Raw genomic sequence first — 27,423 nt, forward strand, 5'->3', positions numbered from 1 at the left:
TAAAGTTTTCTGCCTTCTCCCTAGCTTTTTGAGCATTGTAAAACCATGGTTTACGGATATGTGGACTAGTGGAGGATGTAGGAATAAATTTATCAGCAATTTCATTTAATCCATCCACAAAAAAATACATTAGCATCCGAACCATTAATGGCGGATTTTAATGTATTATTACATAATGTTGCAAAGATCCTTTTTCTTTTGAATAAATCGATCTTGAGGAAAAAGTAGCATCACATGGATTTAGGGATAATTGGAAAATGGCCACTTCCACGTGGAGTATGTAGGTGTCTGTGAAGGATAAATCTAGTGAAATACTAGTATATGCGCCAGTGAGGATGACCGTATCCTTACAAATGCATAAATCATTATTAGAAAAGAATCCCCAAGGAGGCATTAGTGGTACTAGTATTCTCTTTTTGAATTAGTGATAGTACCACTCCAAAATCATCCATGATGACACAGTGCATGGGGAATTTGTCATATACATGTAGTGCTTGAAGGGCAGCCTGCTGAAGAGATATCTTCATGAACAGTTGAACATCTGGATAGATAACCTTGTACCACAGCAAGACAAAACATCATTCATGATCAAAATATTTATTGGATAAATATATATACAAATAATGTACAGTACAAGAAATATGTTACATATAAATGCATATGTGACAAGGGGCCTTCTATAGTAGAGGTGTATGAAACTCCCAGTCATGACATAATAACAGCATCCCATTCAGAAAAGCTAAACTACATTGCATTCAAAACAAAACAAAGTACCATACTCCCATTTACAAAATCTTGTCATAATAATCATAATAATCAAAATCTTTGTAAAACCTTCCATATACAGTCAGTTCCAAACAATCTTGAATAGTACCATAATTTATAGAGGACTGTCTTGTCAAAAGACTATCATTGCAAACAGCCACAGATACAGCCAAATTTTCCATGGCATATTTCCTTTTGACTTGCATTCAAGAGAACAATCCTCACTGTAATTCATGGTTAAGATGGTAAACCTTCACTTTTTCGTTGTCCTTATTTTTTACCTTGCTTTGTATATGTCATAGTTTCATCTTATCAAATGATACTCTTACAAATGGGATCTGTAAATGAGTGGTAGTTAAGACATTCAATCCTTCATGAAGACAGACACAAAATATACATATTTTCACAAAACAAAAGCTTGTGTTTAATTAATGTCGAATATGATTTCTTGCATAGACCATATTTTCCTTGAAGCTATCTAGGTAACGTTCATGCAAGGTACTTAAAAACTTTGACAGATTAGAAGGATTTATTCATATGTTCACTGAGGAAATCAAAGATTCAAACCCTCAAAATACAAAAATAAAGCAGAATGGAAATAGGTTACACAAGAACATTTGCTTGATGATGATGAAATAAGTTTCTATGACAAAGCTACAGTTGAAACAAAGTAAAAACAATAAAGCAACAAGGATGGCTAAATGAAACAAGGAATCAGTTGATGTAAGGTGTATGGTGCTGCAAGACAATCACTTATGTCAACACTTTACACAACCTTAATGCAGGACAGAACCTAACGTCTTCACTTCTTTAGGTCAAGAACAGAGGTAAGGGTATTTCCTAAAGTGACGTAAAAAGAATAACAGACTTAGTGCCACATCTAACAAGTGACCTTTTTAAAGTTAAAATGTTGTTTATATTATTTTGTAACACTCATGTGGCAGTTCAAGTTTGAACTTTTATTCTGTGATATTGAAAATAAAGACATCCAAGTTGATTGAAACCAATACTTACGTAGTTAGTTGCATCATTATAGTGAGTAGGTATGGTTTTATGCCACTTTTGGCAATATTCCAGCAATAACATGGCGGGAGACACCAGAAATGCGCTTCACACATTACACCCATGTGGAGAATCGAACCCAGATCTTTGACGTGATGAGTGAAGGTTTTAACCACTAAGCTACCCCGCCGCCCTGCATCATAATGAGGTAAATAGTATCGTTAGAACTATCTAATAGAAGGTGTTTAACTTTTCCACAGCAAATAATGTATGAGACATTCTTCAGTGATTTTCAATCTTCATATGGTGGCCATTGTGTCTGATTTGGCTTACCCCAAATATATATTTATTGAACAGGATTCATGAATAAATTTCATACAACATGCATTTGGTTTTAAAATGGAATATATGTACAAAGATTATAAGCATTAATAGCATAAATAGCACTAGTATTTTTTTACAATCTAACAGTATAAGGAGAAATGTACACCTGTTGTCATATATTGCAGGACATTGCCATTTCAACATGTGTTCAGTTGCTTGTTATAGTAAATTTATGATTTAACATGTTTAATAACAACACCCTCGGTTTGAAAATATAGACAGCAAACAAATGTGAAAAGGATCTCAAATCTGTCCCTTAACAAGAAATCTTAAATACAGACAGATATTTCCCATACACTGAAAAAGCTGCTGAACAGTTGTAAAATCAAAGGAGAAAGGTTGTAACAGGCATGGAAGAAAGACATCGACAATGAACAGTAATATACCTATTTAGTTTTCCTCCCCCCAATAACTATGCATGTATATATTTTCAAGATACAAATGCATGATATATGAAATAGAATAATTCACATGGAACTGTAACGCGGAGATCAAGTTTAGTCTGTGATAAATATTCACTGCATTAAGCATCACATTATTAAAATATAAACTCTGTGAACAACTAATCAACATATCCAATCCATGTCATACCATCCTGGAAGATTTTGCATAACTTTGAATAAATGTCTGCCTCGGGTTACAGTCTGTTTCGATAACAAATGATAAAACCCATATTCCCCACTTGACTAAGAGATTATACACATGTAAAAAAGTACAGGGGTAGAAATTCACATGCCAGCTAGCCTGATCAGTTCATCTATTGTAAGTAAGTATCCTGATGACTAGCAGAATTTCGTGATGTTAAGGGGTTGTCATGTTATTCCAAACATTTCAGGTTAATTTCTGTTGTTGAAGTGTCTATGATTTGTAATGGCACATCTCTATGTATAAACTATACTGAATGGTAGTCATACTCCCCATGAGATTAGCCTTATTGCTGGTATCCAAAGTGAAAAGGATTTGTTTTTCATTTAATGCCGAAGTCAGCAATATTTCAGCTATATCAATGCTGCTGATAAATAAGTCTGTCCAAACCATTGATCAATAGAAAGAGTAACATCCAACACCACTGTTACGATTACTCTAGCTTTGCAATGTCTTCTGGTTTCAGTGGCTCTTCAGAATGTTCAGTTTCAATTTTTCTAAATGATAATATGAATTTCTTCAAAAAGAAATATAGGTGCTCAGTATATTATCCTTCCACATGGCAAGTTGGCATCTTCAAGTTAATCTGTAATAAATATCATAGCATTTACATCACAGGTAACACAAACTTGAAATCTCAATAGCTCTTCAGACTTATAAATTAAAGGTGTGTAATACTGCAGTCATTTACCAAACTAGGTGTATATTATAACACCAAATCTTCAATCTAAATTGAAAATAGAAACATTTACCAGTCATCCTTTCTGACAAACTAGATACTGTACCACTCAACCTATGCAAGAAGGATATCACTGCAAAGTTTGGCTTCAACAACTAGGTGTAAATACATCACAACAAATCAATACTGAAAATGTCCACTATACATCTCAATCATCCTTTAGGATGCATCAGATATATGGCATGCCAATCATTCTTTAAGATGGCTGTGATATATATGATGACATTCATTCTGTAAGATGGCTCTGACATACTGCAAGTGAATCATTCATAATGGTTGAAACAGCTACACTATGTATATACAGGTATACGGTATCCCTGATAAACCATCATATTGAAGGATAGGTAAAATACATCCATATGTAGAATACATGCATGTACACCCTTGTCAGTGAGCAGTGACTGTGTATCACATACATGGTATGTATATCTCTGTGACAGCGGTATATCAATGCCCTGATGTGGACTGATGCCCAGTGGTTTGGATTACAGGATTAACTGGACATACATTGAGTAATCAGACAAACTCTTTGTGGTTATATGGGAACAAAATGAGTACGTTAAGTACTTTCTATCAATATTTTAACCTAAATGATAGGAAAATGACTACAAACACATTGGCCAGATCATTAATATAAAGATCCTGTGTTGGGGCTATACAGCTTACAGGAATCAGTGCCATGCAACTGTATGACTACACCCAACAACTGACAACAAGCTGCTTACTCTGAGGGATACCTTTTCAAAGTTGGCTTTCAAGTGTGATGATTCAATGTTTTGAGGAAACACAAGTTTGGTAAAGACATGTGTTCCACTTCTTTGCTATCAGGGAAATGTTAAAGCGTTTGACAAGCAAAGAATCATCATGCTGAATCGAAAGTATTTATAAAAACAATAATGTAAATTCCAGAATTATCATATAACATAATTCATGTTCAAATATCATGTGAATAATGTTTCACCTGACCAAGGATAGCTCACACGTCATTGTCATGTCACTACAACCGATGGCAACTGACAAAGGTCAGAAAGATAATGTTTCAACCAAGACAGGTCAATACCAAACCAACAGGACCAATGACACTGCCTGAATGTCAATACCAAGTCACCAGGACCAATGACACTGCATGAATGACAGTACCAAGTCACCAGGACCAATGACACTGCATGAATGACAATACTAAGTCACCAGGACTAATGACACTTCATGAATGTCAATACCAAGTCACCAGGACCAATGACACTGCATGAATGTCAATACCAAGTCACCAGGACCAATGACACTGCATGAATGACAGTACCAAGTCACCAGGACCAATGACACTGCATGAATGACAATACTAAGTCACCAGGACTAATGACACTTCATGAATGTCAATACCAAGTCACCAGGACCAATGACACTGCATGAATGTCAATACCAAGTCACCAGGACCAATGACACTGCATGAATGCCAATACCAAGTCACCAGGACCAATGACACTGCATGAATGTCAATACCAAGTCACCAGGACCAATGACACTGCATGAATGTCAATACCAAGTCACCAGGACCAATGACACTGCATGAATGTCAATACCAAGTCACCAGGACCAATGACACTGCATGAATGACAATACCAAGTCACCAGGACCAATGACACTGCATGAATGACAGTACCAAGTCACCAGGACCAATGACACTGCATGAATGTCAATACCAAGTCACCAGGACCAATGACACTGCATGAATGTCAATACCAAGTCACCAGGACCAATGACACTGCATGAATGTCAATACCAAGTCGCCAGGACCAATGACACTGCATGAATGTCAATACCAAGTCACCAGGACTAATGACACTGCATGAATGACAGTACCAAGTCACCAGGACCAATGACACTGCATGAATGTCAATACCAAGTCACCAGGACCAATGACACTGCATGAATGTCAATACCAAGTCACCAGGACCAATGATACTGCATGAATGTCAATACCAAGTCACCAGGACCAATGACACTGCATGAATGTCAATACCAAGTCACCAGGACCAATGACACTGCATGAATGTCAATACCAAGTCACCAGGACCAATGACACTGCATGAATGACAATACCAAGTCACCAGGACCAATGACAACTCTTGAGTGTAAATACCATGTGAGTAAAACAAATGACAACTCAATGAATGTCAATGTCAAGTCCCCAGGGGCAATGACCAATCTGTTGATATTTTGTTAGAAGAAATGAAGAGAACCTCAAGAAAGTATCTAAAGGAAATAAAATGGTTGAATTACTATGATAGTTTAGGAAATTTGATAAAGGTAACAAACCATTAGTGGTTTTCATAGACATGTTAAACTAAGTGGTAAAATATAATATAGGTAATAAAGTATAGTATGCATACTGATCTGCCACATGCTTAGATTATTTCTACATTCTATAAATATATATATATATATTTCTTCTGATTTAATCAGCATGGGAAGCATTTTGACACATTACTTACACATAAACAGAATATCAGCTAAACAGGTTCACAGTTTGCTTACCTAACCAACATAGGAATCTGAACTTACCAACACAACACAATAACATTGACTGCTGAATTACTATAAATATTTCTAAGATAATGTAGCCAAGACAATGTCATATTTCAATTAAAATCCAGATTCAAATGTGAGTATACATCAATATCCTCACCAGACAAGCTGACAAGAAGCATGATTAAGAATTCCCAGCTTATACCAATTTCGATACACATGCCAAGTCTGATAACTCACTGCACCATGCAAGTTACATCATGTAACTGTCTTCAGTTGTAACAATATATCAACCAAAAACATTTGCCCACACACAAAAACATGCCCACACGTGGATCAGGAATCCTTTCTCTGACCCATGTGCAATGAGGATAATACAAACCCATGCTGTTTAAATCACCAAGAAGCCAACCTCTGATAACAGACATTTCGCGAACACCTGGTGTCATCACTGATTTTCAGTGATCCATTCATGAACTTTTCACAGCAATTTTGCCTTATACGCCCAATGGCAACTGTTTCAGCAGATAGTCAAGACAGGTTATTCCCTGGCATTGAAGTTTGATATTTAGATGAAGAGATCCACAAACAGCTTAATCATACAATGGAGGACTTCCAACAGTGACAACTGATTTTATTTAGTTAGTTTTAACTACTTTTTAGAAGAAAGTGAAAGGAACTATTTTCTACAATTACTTCTACAAAAATCTTATAAACCATCATAATCACTTGACACAACAATTACAATGATAAGCTCAATTGTTTTGTGTATAATAAGGGCTCAACATTAACATACATCCACTAGTCTAAGACAAGTAAAATTCAGGGAGGATCAGCAGCATTTCCTTGTGGATTATCACTTGAACCACTTGGTAGATGACAATGTTTTGCAGACTAGTGAAACAGTCTATTTCTAATCCTGCTTTGTCTCCAACATATCCTGTTACAGTAACAGTCATGGTCAACTCATGATCATGATGATATCTATATATTGAACAAAAACAGGGACCATGAATAATTTGGGGGATATTTTTTCGTAGCGAAGACTTACTTTAAATGTGTATTGTATATAAAAATATTTCATGATCTCCTAACTTTTTTGTTCTGTATATACTATTATCTGCATGTTACATGTCTAAGACTGTCTGTTATCATGGTTATTGGGTTTACATAATCAGGTAAATATGGTCAGACTGCAAGACAGCTCTACATACCCTGATAAGATGTTATAGACACAAAACTGCAAAGTAAGCAAATAATTCACATGAAAATACAAATACCAAAAGCAGAGTAACCACTTTAAGACTAGGATGAAATGTACATACAACAAATGATTCACTGTAAAATATCTGAAAACCAAAGCACGGCAATCAAAGATGAAATGAAACATAACTGCTTAACCCTGGCATGCAAATATAATTCAATGACCACAAAGCAAGCCCACATAATAAACCAAAGAAATGCCATGCAATGAAACACAAAAAACATCATCTTAATATCTGAGACAGTAATTTTCTTTTTATTCTTATAAAATGGTTTGAGGTTTGGTGCCATGACCATATACTATCATGTTACAAACATACAGAAAAAACATCATCTGTTACTTTAACATCATCTCAAACACATGCAGTCAAACATTCTCACATTCATCTCCAAACATCACATCATCAACTAACCTACCAATCTTGATCACTAAAGTTATACATTTTCAATATCTTTTTAAAAGATCATCAAAACACCTACTGGGCTCACTTTTAATGAGATGAACTGAGCTTGTTTTCAATGTAACATTTATTAATGGGCTGACAAGACAATGACCAATGTAACCCTGATACACAAAGGATGTGAGTAAGGCCCCCATAGCCTGCTGTTAGTTTTCTGATGTTAAGGCAGTTAGTGTGTTGTTACTCAGTGATGCATGACTTAACAATATACATCTCATCATTATGCTCAGCATGAGTGTAGGAATTCTTATGAAGCAGACCCAATGCTTGAGAGCTTGATTCGTTCAGTTCTCATGGATGAGAAATGATAATTTTCAATCAAGCAATTCTCCGTCAACATAATTAGTCAAATGTACTGGAACTTACTAATTTTCAAGATACTTGCATATAACAACTTCTTTATTGTTGATCCTGATGATGTTTCATGCTCAACCCACTTAAAAATTCCAGCCAAGGACAAATAGATTGAAAACACACACACCCATCCCATGAGCCAGCATCATGAGCATTCACTAAGTAAATCTGGCATATTATAAATAGACATATTATTTTTATGAGAGAATAATGTCACATTATTCTGTCATGGACTATGTGTCATAGAACCCAGCTCAGGTCTCAGCTCCACTAGAATGGTTTCTGTTATCAGAATTTTTCATGATAATTGCCATCAATATTCAAACTTTCTGAGTCGAGTTGTCTCCCTTCAATTTCCGCTGCATACGAATGCATATACTCATGCTAAACATATTCATCTTGTATGCTATATAATACATATAATACAGTCTGCATCTCACTGATACAGAATAATATATGAGTGTATGAAACACAGCCAGCAATAGTGTGCACTGCCGCCACTGTCAAGCACCAATCCCATGATAGCGATGATGTCACTGTTGTCATGACGACGGGATGTTATTGCTAGTGCCAAGTGAGACACTGCAAAGACAACAAAACAGGGTTAGTAGAAAATTGTTAACAACATATGTAAAGAGACTAAAGAAACACAAGTACGAATGTCAAGATCAAGGGTGTATGATAGGCATCATTTAATCACTCACCCAAAAGTAAAGCTTGTTAACTTGTCACTTAATCAGAAATAATCAGAAATATGCCAACATTTCCATCATGTCCATGTCAGTTTCAATAAAAAGAGAAACTCCTTCTTCAAATGTTCAGTATGAAATTGCATGCTAATAAAACCTTCTGCTACAAGCAACGCATTTAAATTACAGTAAACATGGTAAAACTTCAACCCAACATATCATTTAAGACAATGCGATTTTATGTTATGTTTTAGTTATACGACTATCAGAAATGTATCTTAAAGTATGGCAAATACAATCATCTTATAAGTGTATGTTAAAGTATGGTTGCTACGATCTTCTTAGTACTACGACAATCAGAAGTGTATCTTAAAGTATGGCAACCACGACCATCTTATAAGTGTATGTTAAAGTATGGCTGTTATGATCATCTTAGTACTACGACTACCATAGGTATATATTAAAATATGGCAGCTAAGATCCTCATATTGCCAAGACTACTTTCTGGAACGGGGCCAACGACTACTGATTTGTTGGTGTGAAACCACGGTGCAGTGAACCTTATATCCCCCGAACATGCAGCAGTAATAAGAGATCATGCATACTTTAACCCTTGTCCTTCCTCCATAGTGAGAGTTTATCCTTCTCAGCAATACAAGATTAAATATGTCATGCTGTTTGACTCCCTTCTGTCAAATCTAACACAGAAATAACACTTGAACACTTCATTTCAAAAGCATAGATGTAGATGGTATAAAACAAACATGATAAAAAAAACTTTACCATGTTTACCAAGATAAAATTGTTTGACGAAGTGAGAACATCTGGTCCCTTTCCCCAAACGTGTGCTTTTCTGATTAAACTTTTCATTATTTACATCAAAAGATTACGAACTAGTGCATATAGACATACATTCAGTACTGAAACATTTCTTAAAATCAAAAGTGTGAAACAATTAAAATCTTGCTCAAAATAGGAAGCTTTTATTGTAGATAGTGGATAGTTTGTAGTAATTCAGTGTTAACTGAGGTATGTTGTTGGACTGAAGGAAATCCCAGTGCAAATGACAATGTTGTGAAATATTGACCTCCTGTCTGACCTAGATGTGACACATGACACAGTGTGTGTGACATAGATTCATCGTGATACAGTGATGCATACAGAAGCAAAATGTGGCATAGACTGAATATTCAATGAGTACCTTCGTTGAACACTTACAGTTTAGTTGAATTGACTGAGATGCCACAAATAAGACAAACACACGCTGATTACAATAACATCACAATTATTAGCACATGCACTGCTGGCTAGCACAATGCCACCACAAAATACATGTTACTTCAAGTGCAGTGATGATTACTGGGCTACCATTGTTTTCAATCATTAAGTGCACTTTATACAGTTTCCGTAAAATGACTGAGTAATCTATAGAACACTGGTAACTAAACTCAGAATGACAGATTATCTGCCTCGAGTGAATGAAGGGTTTTAAGTCCCATGTCAAAGACTCAATACTTACATCCATTAACTCTGAGCATACAGTAAGTAATTCCTCAATAATTATTACCTCTTCGTGATTCCAACGACATTTTACTCACTTCCAGTCTCAACAAGGAACAAAGAGTTCCCTTTACAAGTTTCCACTGAGGAACATGATAATGTAATGACTAGTTAATGTCAATCAGGACCTGAAAACGTCACTGAAGACAAGCCTATGCGGCTACTTAAGTTTTCAAGGTAATTATCTCTAGAACTAGCAACCACACCACTCCTGACAATGCTGACTCCATATGTCCACACAGGCTCTGAATCCCCTCAAAATGACATACACATCCTCCTCCCCACCCCAAACACACTCCTTTTGAAATTCCAAAATCCATCACTGCTCAACATGGGTTAAGGGATGATCATGACTCAGTGTATGGATGGTACATTCTACTACTACAATTAGTGACGCAGAATTAAGTATTGTTATATGATAGGGTTGTCACGATGCGACCATCTCCTGATACGATATGTATTGTGTTACTTTGTTCACGGCAATTTTGCATGAATTCTTATATTTCACTGCACATAAACACTATTAAAAAGACTTGAAACTTTTTTAATATCTGGTTTCATATTTGAACAAAAATATGTCTCATTTCAATCAATACTTTATTTCAGATAAAACTGGAGGGTCAACACAGATAGAAAAAGACGAGAAAAGAATTTTGGTCTTAAAACTTAGTATACTCTATATTAATAATGACAAAACTGTTAATAAAATGAAGGTAGGACCCATTTTGCCAACAAAGACATTTCATTGCTGTTTAAATATTGCATGTGTGATTTGATACAGGATTGAAATATGAACCGATATGGGAATTAATATATAAATTAATACAGTTATGTGTATCGCGTATCGTATCGTCTGACAATATTATCGCCATATTGGTAAATTGTGACATCCCTACTATATAAATAATGTCCATACAATCTGAAACACTAAAACAGTACTACATCCTACAAGATTCTACCCAGGTGAAAATACACAGACATGCTTGTTTATGACCATGATGACGGGATGATGTCACGATAACTGTACACACATCACTAAAAACAACATCCAATGTACAAGTAATGTACCAGTTGGATAACCATAGTTCAGAAAGCTTTGATCAACAAGATATTCTAGGTTAAAAACAAGATAAAAAATACCATTCAATATCATTCTCGAAAGAAATCAGAATTATCTTGTAAAAAAATTCAAAATATTTATTCTTTGAAAGCCTTGCTGGTAACTGTTAACAGCTGATCAATGAAATAAAAAAGCTGGTTGGTGTTAAAGTCCATTCACATGCAAACTGTCGTTCATTTTAAGCCTAGTTTACATAACCTATTTTCCCTTTAGGTTAAAAATAATTGCTCCACCTATCAGTTGGGGTATTTAACACCCTGGGGTATTTAACACCCTGGGGTAAATATAAAAACATGATTATATGACCCTCAGGGTACATTATTCCCCCTTGGGTAAACGTGTGCATGTAAACCAGGCTTAAGTTAATCAGCTATTTTACATCATTTCTGTCCAGTACTGAGGTAGGCTGGGACTGACATGAAACAGACAATCCTTTCTTTGTTCCTGAATTCTAATATTGATGACTATTTAGTGTGTGTGATACAAATGATATTTACATGACTGATGATATACAACAGTAAAGGTTGTGCTATATATGTGATATTTCACCTTGTAGAATTGGGACGGTTGGTGACTTGTGGCTGGCCCTGACGAGTGCGAGTCTGACGTTGGCGTGCTAGGAATGACTGACCCAGGGAGCTGTTGACAAGTCTCTCTTCAGCTTCTTTCCTCTGGATTTGCATACCCTGCAAATAATAATGATGATGATGATGATGATGATGATTCGAACATGCGCTCTTGATAAGATTGTATATTGGACGTTATTTTAGAGAGGAGAGTGTCTAGGAGTTGTTCCCCATAGATGTAGCGGGAGAGATATGACAATAGGTATTGAGAGAAGAGGTACAGGTAATCGACATGAGGATTGTGAGAATATGCGGGAAATACCCAGCAGTGCATAAAATGGACTTGTCCGACATTGCCAAAGACAGATTCTATTGTGGGAGTCATCATTAAATAGGGGTAAATATTTGTAAAGCTTGTAGATCTTATCATCCTCCTTATAGAGGCTGAACATAATGTTGATATCTCATATAAGAAAAAAACGAATTGTGGTCATTGTTTATCATAAAATAAAACACTCCCACTCGTTGCTTATTTCTTAAATATAAACTAGACCGATCCACTAAATGTTCAAAATTCAATTTTCGGCAATTTTTTCTCAACAATTTACTGATACATCAATATCAAAATATACAATGACTTTCCTACTGAAGTGATCTAATATTGTTAAAAGTTGCATTAGCAATCTTGCAGTTATTTGTGGCGAGACTCCTGAAAGGCAGCCTATTTCTGGTGATTACACAACAGGTGACATGATGAGAGTATGTTGAGAGAGTCAGAACTCACCAGATTGTACCAGGCAGACACCATCAGCTTCTGTTCCTGGTCTCGTATGTTCCTCGTCTTCTCACTCTCCTTCTGCAATACATGAAACATGGTCATGGTTTTCTCCATCGCTGTGGCTTGGTGTGTTCATGATGTAGGGTTGTACACCACTTTTAGCAATATTGCAGAAATAACACAACAAAGATGCAAGGAATGGGCTTCAAACATTGTCACGATGCATTTTTAACATGACAAGAGACCACATGAACCAATAGGCTACCCCCACAGTTTTCTCCCACACAGGTATTGGTTCAAATATTTTCATCATTCTGTGAAGCTTTTCACTTTTTGAAACAATACATGTTCTGTTTTTCCGTGTATAATCGTCAATTATAATGAACTAAGAGCATCAGTACAAAACCTATTTTAAATCCAATTCCCCCTGTCCTTATGAGAGTGTTGCTACACACCTCCATCTGTGATATCTGCCTCTCCTTTTCTATCAGCTGGTTCCTCAGCAACTGAAGCTCAGGAGCATCGCCATCCATCTTCTGCATGCTGCTCATCTCAGACACAACCTGCAGCAGACACACACCATCACAACAATCTAGAACCAGACCGTATCTGCAGCAGACACACACCATCATAACAATCTAGAATTGGAATGTATCTTCAGCAGGCACACATCATCACAACAATCTAGAACCAGACCGTATCTATAGCAGACACACACCATCACAACAATCTAGAACCAGACCATATCTGCAGCAGACACATACCATCACAACAATCTAGAACCAGACCATATCTGCAGCAGACACATACCATCACAACAATCTAGAACTAGACCATATCTGCAGCAGACACACACCATCACAACAATCTAGAACCAGACTGTATCTGCAGCAGACACACACCATCACAACAACCTAGAACCAGACCGTATCTGCAGAAGACACATACCATCACAACAACCTAGAACCAGACCGTATCTGCAGCAGACACACACCATCACAACAACCTAGAACCAGACCGTATCTGCAGCAGACACACACCATCACAACAACCTAGAACCAGACCTTATCTGCAGCAGACACACACCATCACAACAACCTAGAACCAGACTGTATCTGCAGCAGACACACACCATCACAACAACCTAGAACCAGACCGTATCTGCAGCAGACACACACCATCACAACAACCTAGAACCAGACCCTATCTGCAGCAGACACACACCATCACAACAACCTAGAACCAGACCCTATCTGCAGCAGACACACACCATCACAACAACCTAGAACCAGACCCTATCTGCAGCAGACACACACCATCACAACAACCTAGAACCAGACCGTATTTGCAGCAGACCCACACCATCACAACAACCTAGAACCAGACCCTATCTGCAGCAGAAACACACCATCACAACAACCTAGAACCAGACCCTATCTGCAGCAGAAACACACCATCACAACAATCTAGAACCAGACCATATCTATAGCAGACACACACCATCACAACAATCTTGAACAAGACCCTATCTGCAGCAGACACACACCATCACAACAACCTAGAACCAGACCCTATCTGCAGCAGAAACACACCATCACAACAACCTAGAACCAGACCCTATCTGCAGCAGAAACACACCATCACAACAACCTAGAACCAGACCCTATCTGCAGCAGACACACACCATCACAACAACCTAGAACCAGACCATATCTGCAGCAGAAACATACCATCAAAACAAACTAGAGCCAGACCATATCTGCAGCAGACACACACCATCACAATAATCTAGAACCAGACCATATCTGCAGCAGACACACACCATCACAACAACCTAGAACCAGACCCTATCTGCAGCAGAAACACACCATACCAACAATCTAGAACAAGACCATATCTGCAGCAGAAACATACCATCACAACAACCTAGAACCAGACCCTATCTGCAGCAGAAACACACCATACCAACAACCTAGAACCAGACCATATCTGCAGCAGAAACACACCATCACAACAATCTAGAATTGGAATGTATCTGCAGCAGAAACACACCATCACGACAACCTAGAACCAGACCCTATCTGCAGCAGAAACACACCATACCAACAATCTAGAACAAGACCCTATCTGCAGCAGAAACACACCATCACAACAACCTAGAACCAGACTGTATTTGCAGCAGAAACACACCCTACCAACAATCTAGAACAAGACCGTATCTGCAGCAGAAACACACCATCACAACAACCTAGAACCAGACTGTATTTGCAGCAGACACACACCATCACAATAATCTAGAACCAGACCATTTGTCTTTGTGTGGACACATGATGTTCTTCCCTCAAACAAGTGGCAAACGATCAAAACTGGGCCAGACAAAGTAGCAGTTGGGGTACAATAACACAGAATTAGCTTTGACTAACATTATACACACTTGACCCTTATTATCTGTTGGTAGTCACAAGAAGTACTTGGGACGACCTATTTGGCCCCGGAAATCTCAGGGTAAACAGGCAAAGACAGGCTTCTTACAATTTTGGTAGGAGTGCTTGATAGTTTGAATGCTGTGTACATATTCTGAGCAAAATTTGTTAAAGATCATAAAACCTTTTACAAATATTTTGAAGACCGAGCACACAATTTCATATATAAATATCCTTACTTTTTTTGGTTCAGTATAGTTCAAAGCAGTGATAACTCATTACCTTTATCTATAGGGTATGGCTACCCAGTATCACACTGGACACACTGACCAAGGTAACAAGTCCACTTTCAAGTTTTGACAGATCCAGAATTCCCTTTTCACAAAGGTTGTCTACACACCTGTTTGGCCCTCTCGAGGTATCTGGTGTATCGTTCCTCCATCGTCTTCATGTCGTCATCCTTCTTGTTGAGTTGTTCCTGGAGAGACAGCACCCTGTCGGCGCCAGCGCTGACCTGTCCCTGCAGCTGTGCCAGCTCACGGTTACGCTGACCCAGCTCCGTGGTCTGACTGTCCACCTTCTGCTCCAGCTCGTTGATCTTCTTATGCAGCTGTATGACCTCGGTGTTGGAAACACTGGACAGCTTGTTGTCCTGGAGGTCCTCCAGCTGCGCCTCAAGCTCCAAGATACGCTGGTTCCCTATCCTACAAATAGTACAATGTCAGATTATCATATCCACTGAGATAAGACACTGGCAACACACTTACGCAATATGCCACATTTATTACCCAGAGGGTTAAAAATAAATGAATTCATAACAATCGTATGTGCACTTGTGCAAATATCACTTCTCACACACAAGTGTATTGTTTCAGTCATCTGAACATCATTGTTGAAGTCATTCGAATCTTATTGTGATGTAAGGTAAGACGTAAGGTCACACTAGAAATGATGTCAAAGCTGAAGATTGTTGACGTCATTCGACAAAATGTTGTTTGCTTGGACAGCGGTGGTGATAAGTGCATTTTTCTAAAGGGGAGCTCAAAAGGATTAAGAAATAATGGATAACAAAGAAATTATTACACTCACATGTGTGACATACTGATTTTACGAAACACATGTAAGAATTAACCTTCATTCTTGCTTGGGAAATACAAGAATTGACACTCTTTATGACACACTTGCTCTTATAATAATCTCTATTTAGCACCTTCAGCCGTACATGTATCAAATCTATATGACAATGATCACAGCAACGTATTATAATTATGTCTGGATATGAACCCGGTTCCACAAAGTGACCTTAGCACTGAGGTGATCAGAACTCCCATACTTTAACACAGACCTTCGGCAGTTGTAGCACTACCATCACTTTGTAGAAATCTACACAAGCAGCTGATAAGCACACAATGGCAGGTCACACACATTACTGGACACCAATAATACCCTGGAACCTGGAGGTTCTGTACCTTTATTGTAACATTGCACATTTTATTGTAGCAGGTAGGTTAGATAATTGATCTGTTACCATGGCTACTGATACCCACTGACAGCCCCCTGGATAACATCTTAGCCAGTCATTCAGAGCCAATATCTAAATAATTCTAATAAGTGTAAGTGCTGTCAGTATCTTGGGAAATACATCAACAGGCAACATCAGTTGGTTGAATGTTAATCTTGGATTCATTTCCCTTGTCAGACTCACCTGACTTCTGTCTCTAGCTCATTCTTCCTGGCATTGGCATCGTCCAGCATCGTCTGTATCAACTGTGTCTGCTCATCCTGCGTCCCTGCCGACCCCATCGTCAACATCCTGTTCTCATGCTCTAGACGAAGTAATTTCTCCCTGGAAATTTTTACAAACCTGTAGAGGTTATGAATTCTCTGATGAAATCCTCCTTGGGGCACTTATTGCATTTTCCTTGCTCAAGAAAATCTATATGACATAGTTGTAACCATTTTCCTTAATAAAAAATGTTACCACACAAAAAACTTCGTTTTTGTATGATATACGACCACCCTTACGGGGCCTCACCCCCAACGGCGCCTCACGCCAGGGGGAGCAACTCTCACCCAAATCACTTTCCATATGTCAAATGCTGACGGAATGTGGGGAGGTGGGTGGCCGTGCCCCAAGGAGGATTTCATCAGAGAATTCATAACCTCTACAGGTTTGTAAAATTCTCTTTCTGATTAAATCCTCCTTGGGGCACTTATTGCATCAAGACAGACTCCCAAAGATAATCTAGGAAGTGGCATCCGTCAGCAACAGGCGTAAATAAATACATCGTATTTGATTATTCAACAGAATAAAATATTGAGTTCAATAAATGGAACCAACCTTATCGTGAGGCACCACCGTCGAAAGGCGGGGGCTAGAGACAGGGCGTGGTCGACCATATATTATGATAAAGCCTGTTTTTGCGGCTTGTCATAAGTTGAGAACTCGAAACACCTCCCACCCCCCCCCCACACTTTTTTGAACAAGTGATATAAGGGCGTAGATCACGAGAGACCATAACCAGCGCTGAGCTAGGCCAGAGGGTCCCCGAGGATCGAAGGAGTGCGTGCGCAAAATACGAGTATTATCGAGTAGTAAGGACTGATATTTATCGACCGCAGAAGATAAAATCCGGACCATTACTGAGCAGTATAACCGGAAGACTGTCTAAAATCTCGAATGCTCAATCAGCTAGAGATTAGAACTTTGCCCAGTTCGGAGAACTGACTGACCAAACCGAGTACGCTCGCTTGAGTGTTTGTCGAGTTGGTAAGGTTTGATGAATCGTGCTCGGCTGGCTCCAAATAGCCGCGGAGCAGATCTGCTCAATGGGCAGAGCCGCGGCGTACGCTTTTGACGCAGCCACTGCTCTAACCTAATGAGCCTTCAACCTGGTAGGGGGGTCCCTGCCTGTAAGCGTATACGCTGTACAAATGTTTGAAACTATCCACCTCGAGATAGATTGTTTACTCGCAGGTGAGCCAACCTTCCTACCGCAGTAACAGCAAAATAGTTGGTTATCCTTACGGACACCCATATTTCTGCTGATATAGGCCTTGAGAGTCGTGCGGACATCCAAGACATGAGCATGTCTTGCAGTGGTCCCCGACGAGGAAGGCTGTGAAAGAGCGGGTAGCTCAATAGGAGCCGTTCACGTGGAATCGTGTGCGACCCTAGGACGGTAATAGTCCGGTAGACGAAAACTGACTGTCCCGGTGATATTTATCGACCCCATGGAAGACAGTTATTTTGGGATCGGCTGACATAACACGAATGTCGCCTACCCGTCTGCCGGACGTTACCACCACAAGGAACGCCGTCTCCCAGCTCAACAGCTGAAGAGAGAGAGACGACAGATCCCGAAAGGAAGGACCGGACAGCCAATCTAGAATGATTGACAAGTCCCAAGGGGGACTGATCCGCCGGACTGGCGGTCGGATCCTGTCCACACCTGCTAAAAAGCGCTGCACTAATGGGTGTGCACCCAGAAGTGCCCCGTCGACAGGGACGTGAAAAGCTGCGATAGCTGTAGAGTACCCTCGGACTGTTGATGCGGCCAGGCCGTCATCTAGTCGCGACTGGAGAAACTCAAGCACGGATACGAGATCTGCAGAAAAAAGATCTGCAATCCCTCTATCGACACACCTGGGCGCATAGCAGGCCTATCTATCGTACTGAACGTTTGTCGAATCCCTCCGCGAAGCCAGTATTGTGTCTGCAACTCGTGCAGGAATACCGCTCTTCTGGAGGCGATTCCTGACAGTGGCCAAGCCACCCATTGAATCCTGAGATTCGGGTGGAGGGCCCCGTTCTGGGATAGGAGGTCCGGACGTAAAGGTAATATAACAGGAGGCTGAGCCAGAAACCTGAGTATTACTGGAAACCCACTCTGCGCCGACTAAAGAGGTGCCAGGAGCACAATTAGTCGCGCAGGCTGAGTGCCTAGCTGAGACAGGACCTTGGAAATCAGAGGTACTGGGGAGAATGCCCACAGAACTGTCCGTCCAATCTAGCTGAAAGGCGTCCGGTGCCACCGACCTCGGGTCGTGGACTCGGGAGCAGAACGTTGGTGTCTGGTTATTTAACCCAGACGCAAACAGATCCACCTGTAACGACCTGTATAACAGGGAGAAAATCCCGAATATCCCCGGGTCGAGCCTCCACTCGTGAGGAGCGAGGATCCGGCAAGACAGAGCGTCCGCACGGACGTTGTCCACCCCCGGGAGATAAACAGGTAGCACCCTGATATCGTGAGAGTCGCACTATAGTAGGAACTGCCACGTCTTTCGTCGAAGCGACGGAGACGCCGTTCCCCCCTGCTTCCGGATGTAAGTCATCGCCGTTTGGTTGTCCATCTCTAGACGAACCACTTGGCCACGAAGCAGATCCGGGAAGCGTTGGAACACCAACCTGACCGCTCTCAGTTCTAGCACATTGATATGCAGTTTGATCTCCTGCTGGGACCATAGTCCCGAGGCAGTGTGATCATTCAGAACGCCTCCCCAGCCGGAGAGTGACGCGCTGTTTGAACTGTGAGAGACGGAACGGGAGTGATTCCCGACCTCGGTCCACCACTGGAGGTGTGTAATGAGCCACTACGGAGTCTCGAGCACAGTCTCGAGATCTTCCGAGTTCGCCCAAAGTCGACGGAGTGCTTGTTGAATGGGACTCATTCTCAAGCGCGCCCGCCAGACCAAATCCACTGTCGCCGCCATGTTGTCCAGTAACTGGAGCCATGTACGAGCAGTGTGACTTGCGCTTAAGGGACTTGATATCTTGTGACAGAGATACACGTCCTCTCACCGTGTTGAAATTAGCCACTAGATTCTGAGTGGGGCTCAGATCTGACTTCTTGAGATTGACCATCCACCCTAGAGTGATCAGAATATCTATCACTTGTTGTGTAGCTATCTGACTCAGGGATTGCAATAGAGCTCTTAGTAACCTAGTCGTCGAGGTACGGATGGCAGAACCGACCTTTTGACCTGGCCACTTGGGCGGGAATCAACATCGGCTTGGTGAACACCCTCGGGGCCGTGGAGATCCCGAATGGTAGAACCCTGAACTGATAACACCTCCCGTCGAAAGAAAACCTCAGGTATTTCTTGAACTCTGGATGTATTGGTATGTGGAGATTGGCTAACGTCAATAGACTTAAAATACGCCTTTCTCCTGTCTCGACAGTTGAGATCACTGTTTGGTGACTAGGAAACAAGTCGAGTAGAAGCCCTCGCTTTCCTGTCCCTCGGGACCCGGTTCGATCGCAGCTTTCATAAGAAGTGCGTCGACCTCGGCACGGAGGAATTCCGCCTTCTCTCGGGTAGCAGGCACCGGTGTGTGCTTTATCCCGGAAAAGTGGAGGAGCGGATGAGTTTTCCCGATAACTTGCGACTATGGGTTCACCCGGGGCTCTTCGGGCGCTAATGGGAACCCATCGTTCCCAGCCCCGCGAAAAAGCTGTTGGCCTCGACCAGCTGCCTTGCCCCGGCCCGTGCCTCTCTTGCTCCTCACGGCGCCCTTATACCTGAAGGAAGCGGCGGCTTCCAAGCAGGTGTGGACGTCTGACCCGTGCGTTAGCGTAGGAGGGGACAATTGGAGAGGCCCGCTTACGCGGTTTTAACGCTTGGTACCTCCAACAAGGCCTTATGAGTCTTTGATGGAAGTATACAATTGAGCAGCCTCTCGGACCGCCTGCTGAGCCCCAGGGAAGAGGGTGGCACCCTCTTATACGGCAAAGCAAGTAGGTCTTGGCGTGTGTAAGTCGAGTATTTAGATACCGACATCCACCGCCTGCGCATGCACATAACAGCGCACATCATCTGCGATGCACAGCTACGAATAGCGTCCCGCGCAAGATAATGTTAGTTGCGCGGCCAACTCCGAAGAGTCGGCCGGCCCCTCTCCCGCTAACTCCCTCTGTACAGCCGACAGATACGCGGAGTGTACGGACACACGGAGCTGTTGGCATGCATTATGATATTGCTCCTCGAAGCATATGTAAGCAGCCTTCAACTCCGCACCGCACACGGGAAAGGGGGGGCAACCGCCGGCCCTGCTTGACCTTAGTCAAGTTGGGTGTCTCCGACTCTGGCATGGGCGCAGCAACCTGAGGCAGTACATGGACAATCCTGTCCCGCACGTGTCTCTGCACCCGGCCCGAGGCCGAGTCCCGGTGCCGAGGTGCCGGAGGTTCAAGGGAACCCACCTGGCACTGGGCTAGGTATCCACTAGTGAAAGCCTTGGCCTCGGAAGAGGCGTCTGGCTCCGCTAGGGTAAATTGTGCGTCGGTAGTGCACGGGCCGGTGCCCGCCACCACTACGCTGGGGAGCGACCTCGAGCCGGAGCCGAAGCTCGGTCTCGGATCGTCCCCGAGACAAAGGGAACCAACCTGGCTCCGGGCTAGGTATCCACTAGTGGACGCCTCGGCCTCGGAAGAGGCGTCTGGCTCCGCTAGGGAAAATTGTGCGTCGGTAGTGCACGGGCCGGTGCCCGCCACCACTACGCTGGGGAGCGACCTCGAGCCGGAGCCGAAGCTCGGTCTCGGATCGTCCCCGAGACAAAGGGAACCAACCTGGCTCCGGGCTAGGTATCCACTAGTGGACGCCTCGGCCTCGGAAGAGGCGTCTGGCTCCGCTAGGGAAAATTGTGCGTCGGTAGTGCACGGGCCGGTGCCCGCCACCACTACGCTGGGGAGCGACCTCGAGCCGGAGCCGAAGCTCGGTCTCGGATCGTCCCCGAGACCAAGGGAACCCCCCTGGCTCCGGGCTACGAATCCACTAGTGAAAGCCTCGGCCTCGGAAGAGGCGTCTGGCTCCGCTAGGGAAAAATTGTGCGTCGGTAGTGCACGGGCCGGCGCCCGCCACCCCTCCGCTGGGGAGCGACCTCGAGCCGGCGCCGAAGCCCGGTCTGAGATCGTCCCCGAGACCAAGTTGCCTGCCTCGGCCGACGCCGGGCATATCACAAGGTCTCGAAGCCGCGTCCGGCGCAGACAACGGGGAAGGCTCGGTCCGCATCTCCTCTCGGAGCTGAGACTTTACCTCCTCCATCATCGACGCCATCTGCGACTTAAGTAACGCAGAAAAGTCTGCCAAAGACAGTGCAGGAGAGGGTGCAGTGCTTACTACGGGGACCCTCGAGCCTTCTCCCCCGGCCCCCGGAGAGGGAGCGGGGGAGACAATCTCGGCAGCTTTTTTACCCTTTTTAGATGGGGAGGGGGGGGATGTCTTAGTAGATCTGATATCTACCCCCGCCTTTAATAGACCTCTTTAAAGTGGAACAAGTCAACTTGTCTCTTTTGGGGGCCCCGGGGGGTAAAGGCAATGTCCTCCGCCAGACATATTCGGCAGCGTTCGTGCCTGTCTTAGAACAACCCGTACACAGTTTGAAGGTCTTGTAAACAAGACCGTAATTTCTGAGGTGGGCGGGAAGGGTATCAACGTGTATCAGTGCGATATAAAGATCGGAAAGAAACGTGCATAAATTGTGAAACTAGAAGCAAAGGCGTAATGTAGAATGCGATTTGTAACGCGATACTAATAGCCAATGTGTAGTATAATTATAACACCAAAGGGGCGTGTTACGCGCTAAGGTGTAAAAACCCGTAAAAAAGGTAAGTGTAGTTTATGAATTAACACACCACCTTGGGTTTTGTAAAGGAAAAAATTGTAGACCAATGCTGTATGATATAACAAAACCCCAAGCCGTTTCTTAATGGCCTTGGTGTTACATGTATCAGCCCGTGGAACTACAATATGGACGCCATTACGGCCATTTGAATTCAAAGGTACCGTGCACGTGGCGTATTATTACAACTCTATAACTTCACAATGCGAGGTATTACGCCTTTGCAAAGAAAGAAATGTACCATACATACAGTTTGGTCAGCCATGGTTCTTGTCGAACGATAGATTTCTCTTATTTTTGTCTTGTGTGAAAAATCAACACGTCTGTCTCTTACAGATGACATAAGGAAAGTGATTTGGGTGAGAGTTGCTCCCCCTGGCGTGAGGCGCCGTTGGGGGTGAGGCCCCGTAAGGGTGGTCGTATATCATACAAAAACGAAGTTTTTTGTGTGGTAACATTTTTTATTAAGGAAAATGGTTACAACTATGTCATATAGATTTTCTTGAGCAAGGAAAATGCAATAAGTGCCCCAAGGAGGATTTAATCAGAAAGAGAATCATAAGTATTAATTATGCTAGGCTCCAATTTCAATGGTCAATGAACATGTCATCATACTCTATCACAACAAGTTGGAGGCTGCTTTTAAGCTACATTCACCACTACCAGAGGAGTCTAAGTGTATGACCGAAACTGTCTGCAAGGTGCTTAATGGTTTGCATTCACATTACCATCTCAATATTATACAGTATTCACAGATAAGAGACAAGAAGCACAGTTTGGACAATGTTTTTAAGAACACACCACTTTTACACTATTGTTCATTGTCAGGCATGGACACATTAGCCTTAGAATCTCTCATGAGTCAAAATTTCTGAGGATGGTGAAGAGAACAACCAACAGCAAGGAACATCTCATCACAATAAATGAAATCCTGAATTGTATCCAGTGACATAACACTTCAAGAATTATTCTAATTCCTATGGCCATGGTCACTGTTTGTTTTTTGTTTGTTTTGTTTGTTGTTTAATGCAGCACTCAGCAATATTCCAGCAATATGACGGCGGTCTGTAAATAATTGAGTCTGGGCCAGACAATCCAGTGATTGACATCATGAACATCGATCCACGCAATTGGGATACAATGACATGCATCAACCAAGTCAGCTAGCCTGACCAACCCAATCCAGTTAGTCACATTTTACAAAAAGTATACAGTCGTGCCTCGTTTATACGGACACTTGCGTCATTTCACAATTCGTCTGTATAAATGAATTTCCGTATAACTGAAACCAGCTTCTTACTGGAAGAGTTACTTCCCTTCAATTATGCAACTCATGACAGATGACAGAGCAAACAGATACATCCACTCAATCTTTACTCAAGACATACACGTTTCAAAAAATCTGTCATGGAAGTTAACTTAACTTTCACAAAACCGTCTGCATTCGCACACAGAGCCACACTAACACGCTCCTTGGATCGTTTCGTACCACTAACAGGCTTGGATTACATGTACAATAAACAAGCTCGTCTCAAACGTAACTCAGTGTCACTTGGTTACTTGACTTCTCACGAATCAAAGGATTACCACCAACGGAAGTGTATTGTCCGGGTAAGTGAGACAATTTTGTGTGCATTTCAGTGTTTTGTGTATGAAAATGACCATTCGGTTACGGAAACTGAATTTCCGTATATACGGGTAAATATATATAGTAATTATTTCGTTTTGAATGAAAATCGTCAGGGAACCGAGGTTTCCGGATATCTGAAGTCCGTATAAGCGGGGCATGACTGTAGTCGCTTTTTATGGCAAGCATGGGTTGCTGAAGACCTATTCTACCACGGATGTTCACGGGTCGCCATGGTCACTGTGTAGTTGTAGTCAGCATATGGCATTCATTAAAACCATTATTATTAGATCCATACAATGTATTATTTTGATGAAACATGTCAGATGCTAATTTGAAAAAAATAAAATATTTTTATCACTACATAAAAATACTTTAAATCATGAATCTTTTAAAGGATAACAACTTCTTTAATCTTTGTAACAAAGTTTCAGGGTTCCTTCTTGCCCTGAAACGTTACAAAGAATAATAAAAATATCATGACTTTTGGTTTGTGTTGTAAACACTTCTAATGACTATCATGGACTTCATCACTACATTCTTACTTAATTTCTGGAGGTATTGAAAGCATTTCCATGCGATGCGGTGTGGATGCCAGGTCTGGTAGCTCATTATTCCCGGCCACGATGTCCGGCACCTGGAACTGGGTTGTACATTTCAGCTCCTCATTCATCTCTTTGAGGGAATCCCGCTCAGTCGCTATTCTCTGGAGGGGAATGCATGTGAAGGTTGAACAGTAACAATCATCATTCCATTATCTACATTTAGAAGAGAAGTAACAACAACGGATTCATAAAGCATCTAAATTCCATGAAAAAGGTGTTTGTTTGTTTGATTGATTGATTGATTGATTGATATTCCAGACATATGATGACAGTCTGTAAATAATCGAGTCTTGTCCAGACAATCCAGTGATGGACATCATGAGCATCTATCTACATAATTGGGATACAATGACATGCATCAACCAAGTCAGCAAGCCTGACTATCCGATCCCGTTTGTTGCCTCCTACGACAAGCATTGTCACCTTTTATGGAAAACATGAGTTGCTGAAGACCTATTCTACCAGGGATCTTCACGGGTTCAAAAAAGTGTTCAAAATACATCAATGTCAAATTTATTATTGTCCATTAGTTGTCAAAAATTCTGCAGAAAGAATATTTAGCTTGTACTAATAGGGTGACTTGCAGCGGTGGTCCTGAATGAAATGGATTTTGTGTAATACAGTATACTGTACAAAAAGAAGTAGATTATCCATTCAATTTTGTCCAACACTTAAAAACTGTAAATCTAAAAATTAATGCATAACCAAATTAATGTGTGTGTCAAACCCTAGCCTAAAACGTGTAAATAACAAAGTGCTATATGCCACTCTGGAAGATGTTGAACTAAATGAAAGACGAAGATTGTACAAATGTACAGTCGTCAACAACTCACATCTCTCTCACTCTGCAATGTAACCATCTTCTCCTGCACCCTCTTGAACTCAAACTCGGCCTTGTCAGCTCGTTTGATCTCATCTGCCAACTTGCTCTGCAGCTCATGGGTCTGGATCTTGTACATCTCCAGCTGCTGCTTCAAGGAGGACGCCTTACGTGCATCCTGACCGGCAACACAAACAAGTTCCTTCAACTCATACAGATAGGCTGGAAGCTGTACATGATCATATGGCATTTCACGATCATAGCTTATTGTCATAGTATCTCAGGGAGTAAATGAGTGATGTCAAGTATGCTTGAACAATATTCAGGTGGAGCACTGAAAGTGAAGGGACACAACTCTGTATGACGAATCATGTTCCTGGGTATCAGTAGGAAATCATTTTTGAGAGGAGAAATTGATTTTGTTTTAATCAATGTACTGTATCTATTTCTTGCATTGATGACATCTTTTTTTATAAGAAATAAGAAAGGCTGGTCCAACCCCATCATTTGCATGACTGCAAAACATTATGATATATCATGTTCGTTTATTGAATGAATAGACTTTTGTTATTATATAAGACAATAAGAGTTATCTCCTCTTGTTTCAAACACTTGGACTAAATGATCAAATGATCACGGCCGTCATATACTTCTCAAAAGTAGAAAAAGAACACCATATGTCTTCATATGACTATAGTAAATCTCTCTGTGTGTCTGGGAGGTGGGGGGTCTGGGGCAAGGGGGTCCTTGTACTCCGGACTTATGCCGATTTTATAGTGCTGGCCCACTGAGATACCATAACGTAGTTGGACATGAATACCCCACTCAGATACCCCTGACTCCTGACATCCAGTCCTTGTTTTTCCCCCTTAATGCTCAGTGTCAGGCAGGGTAGGGGCAGGTACCATCTTTTAACATCTTTTAGTATGACGAGCCCGAGGATCAAGTCCCCGACCTTCCATCTCACGGCAGACGCTCTACCACTAGACCCGGAGGCGGTCAACAAGTTACATATATTGCATAATGACTGAAGACAACGCCGACTGTAACCTACCTCTTGTAGTTCTAAATGCTCTTGCATATATTTAGTATTTTTCTCTTCTAACATTTTTATCTGTCCTCGTAAATCACTCATGTCCTCTGAAAGTAAAACAAAGGTCACAAATTATTACATCATCAACCTGGTCGATATACATGATATAGTTACTGCTTGCAACAAACAATACAACATTCATACCAAGGAAGACAAAGTGACTAAAGACAATAATCTTTTTAAATAATACTTTCATGATAGCATGAATCCTTACCCAATTTCTTTTTATAGGACTCAATTGTTGATTCGTATTTGGCCTGAAAATAAAATAAACATCATCAATGCATCAGCGGCAGCATTCATTAAATACGAACAGACTGATGAGCAGGATAGGAAATGGAACAAGAGAGTGAATTTCTGATGTCTAAGGCAGCCAGCT

At 41.3% G+C, this 27,423-nt stretch overlaps 1 protein-coding gene across 9 annotated transcripts in view; it reads right to left on the reverse strand.

Moving 5' to 3' along the window:
* Positions 1-581: 581 nt before the first annotated feature.
* LOC124136123 (protein Hook homolog 3-like) overlaps positions 582-27,423 on the reverse strand; it is a 40,361-nt gene continuing 13,519 nt past the window's right edge. The window contains exons 13-24 of one of the 9 annotated variants that reach the window (XM_046501927.2): positions 27,259-27,301; positions 27,006-27,091; positions 25,965-26,129; positions 25,072-25,232; positions 16,981-17,121; positions 15,676-15,979; positions 13,308-13,415; positions 12,859-12,930; positions 12,058-12,194; positions 10,047-10,062; positions 7,276-7,301; positions 582-3,382 (exon numbers count right to left, since the gene is read on the reverse strand). In XM_046501927.2, coding sequence (XP_046357883.2) covers positions 10,050-10,062; positions 12,058-12,194; positions 12,859-12,930; positions 13,308-13,415; positions 15,676-15,979; positions 16,981-17,121; positions 25,072-25,232; positions 25,965-26,129; positions 27,006-27,091; positions 27,259-27,301 — 1,230 coding nt within the window. In that variant the 3' untranslated portion in view covers positions 582-3,382; positions 7,276-7,301; positions 10,047-10,049. Of the gene's footprint in view, positions 10,063-12,057; positions 12,195-12,858; positions 12,931-13,307; positions 13,416-15,675; positions 15,980-16,980; positions 17,122-25,071; positions 25,233-25,964; positions 26,130-27,005; positions 27,092-27,258; positions 27,302-27,423 lie in introns of all 9 variants that reach the window. The other 8 variants (XR_006861304.2, XM_046501922.2, XM_046501926.2 and 5 more) reach the window with 8 other exon arrangements.

The sequence above is a fragment of the Haliotis rufescens genome, unplaced genomic scaffold, assembly GCF_023055435.1.
Source record: "Haliotis rufescens isolate VD_foot unplaced genomic scaffold, xgHalRufe1.0.p SCAF_2, whole genome shotgun sequence".
Taxonomy (NCBI): domain Eukaryota; kingdom Metazoa; phylum Mollusca; class Gastropoda; order Lepetellida; family Haliotidae; genus Haliotis; species Haliotis rufescens.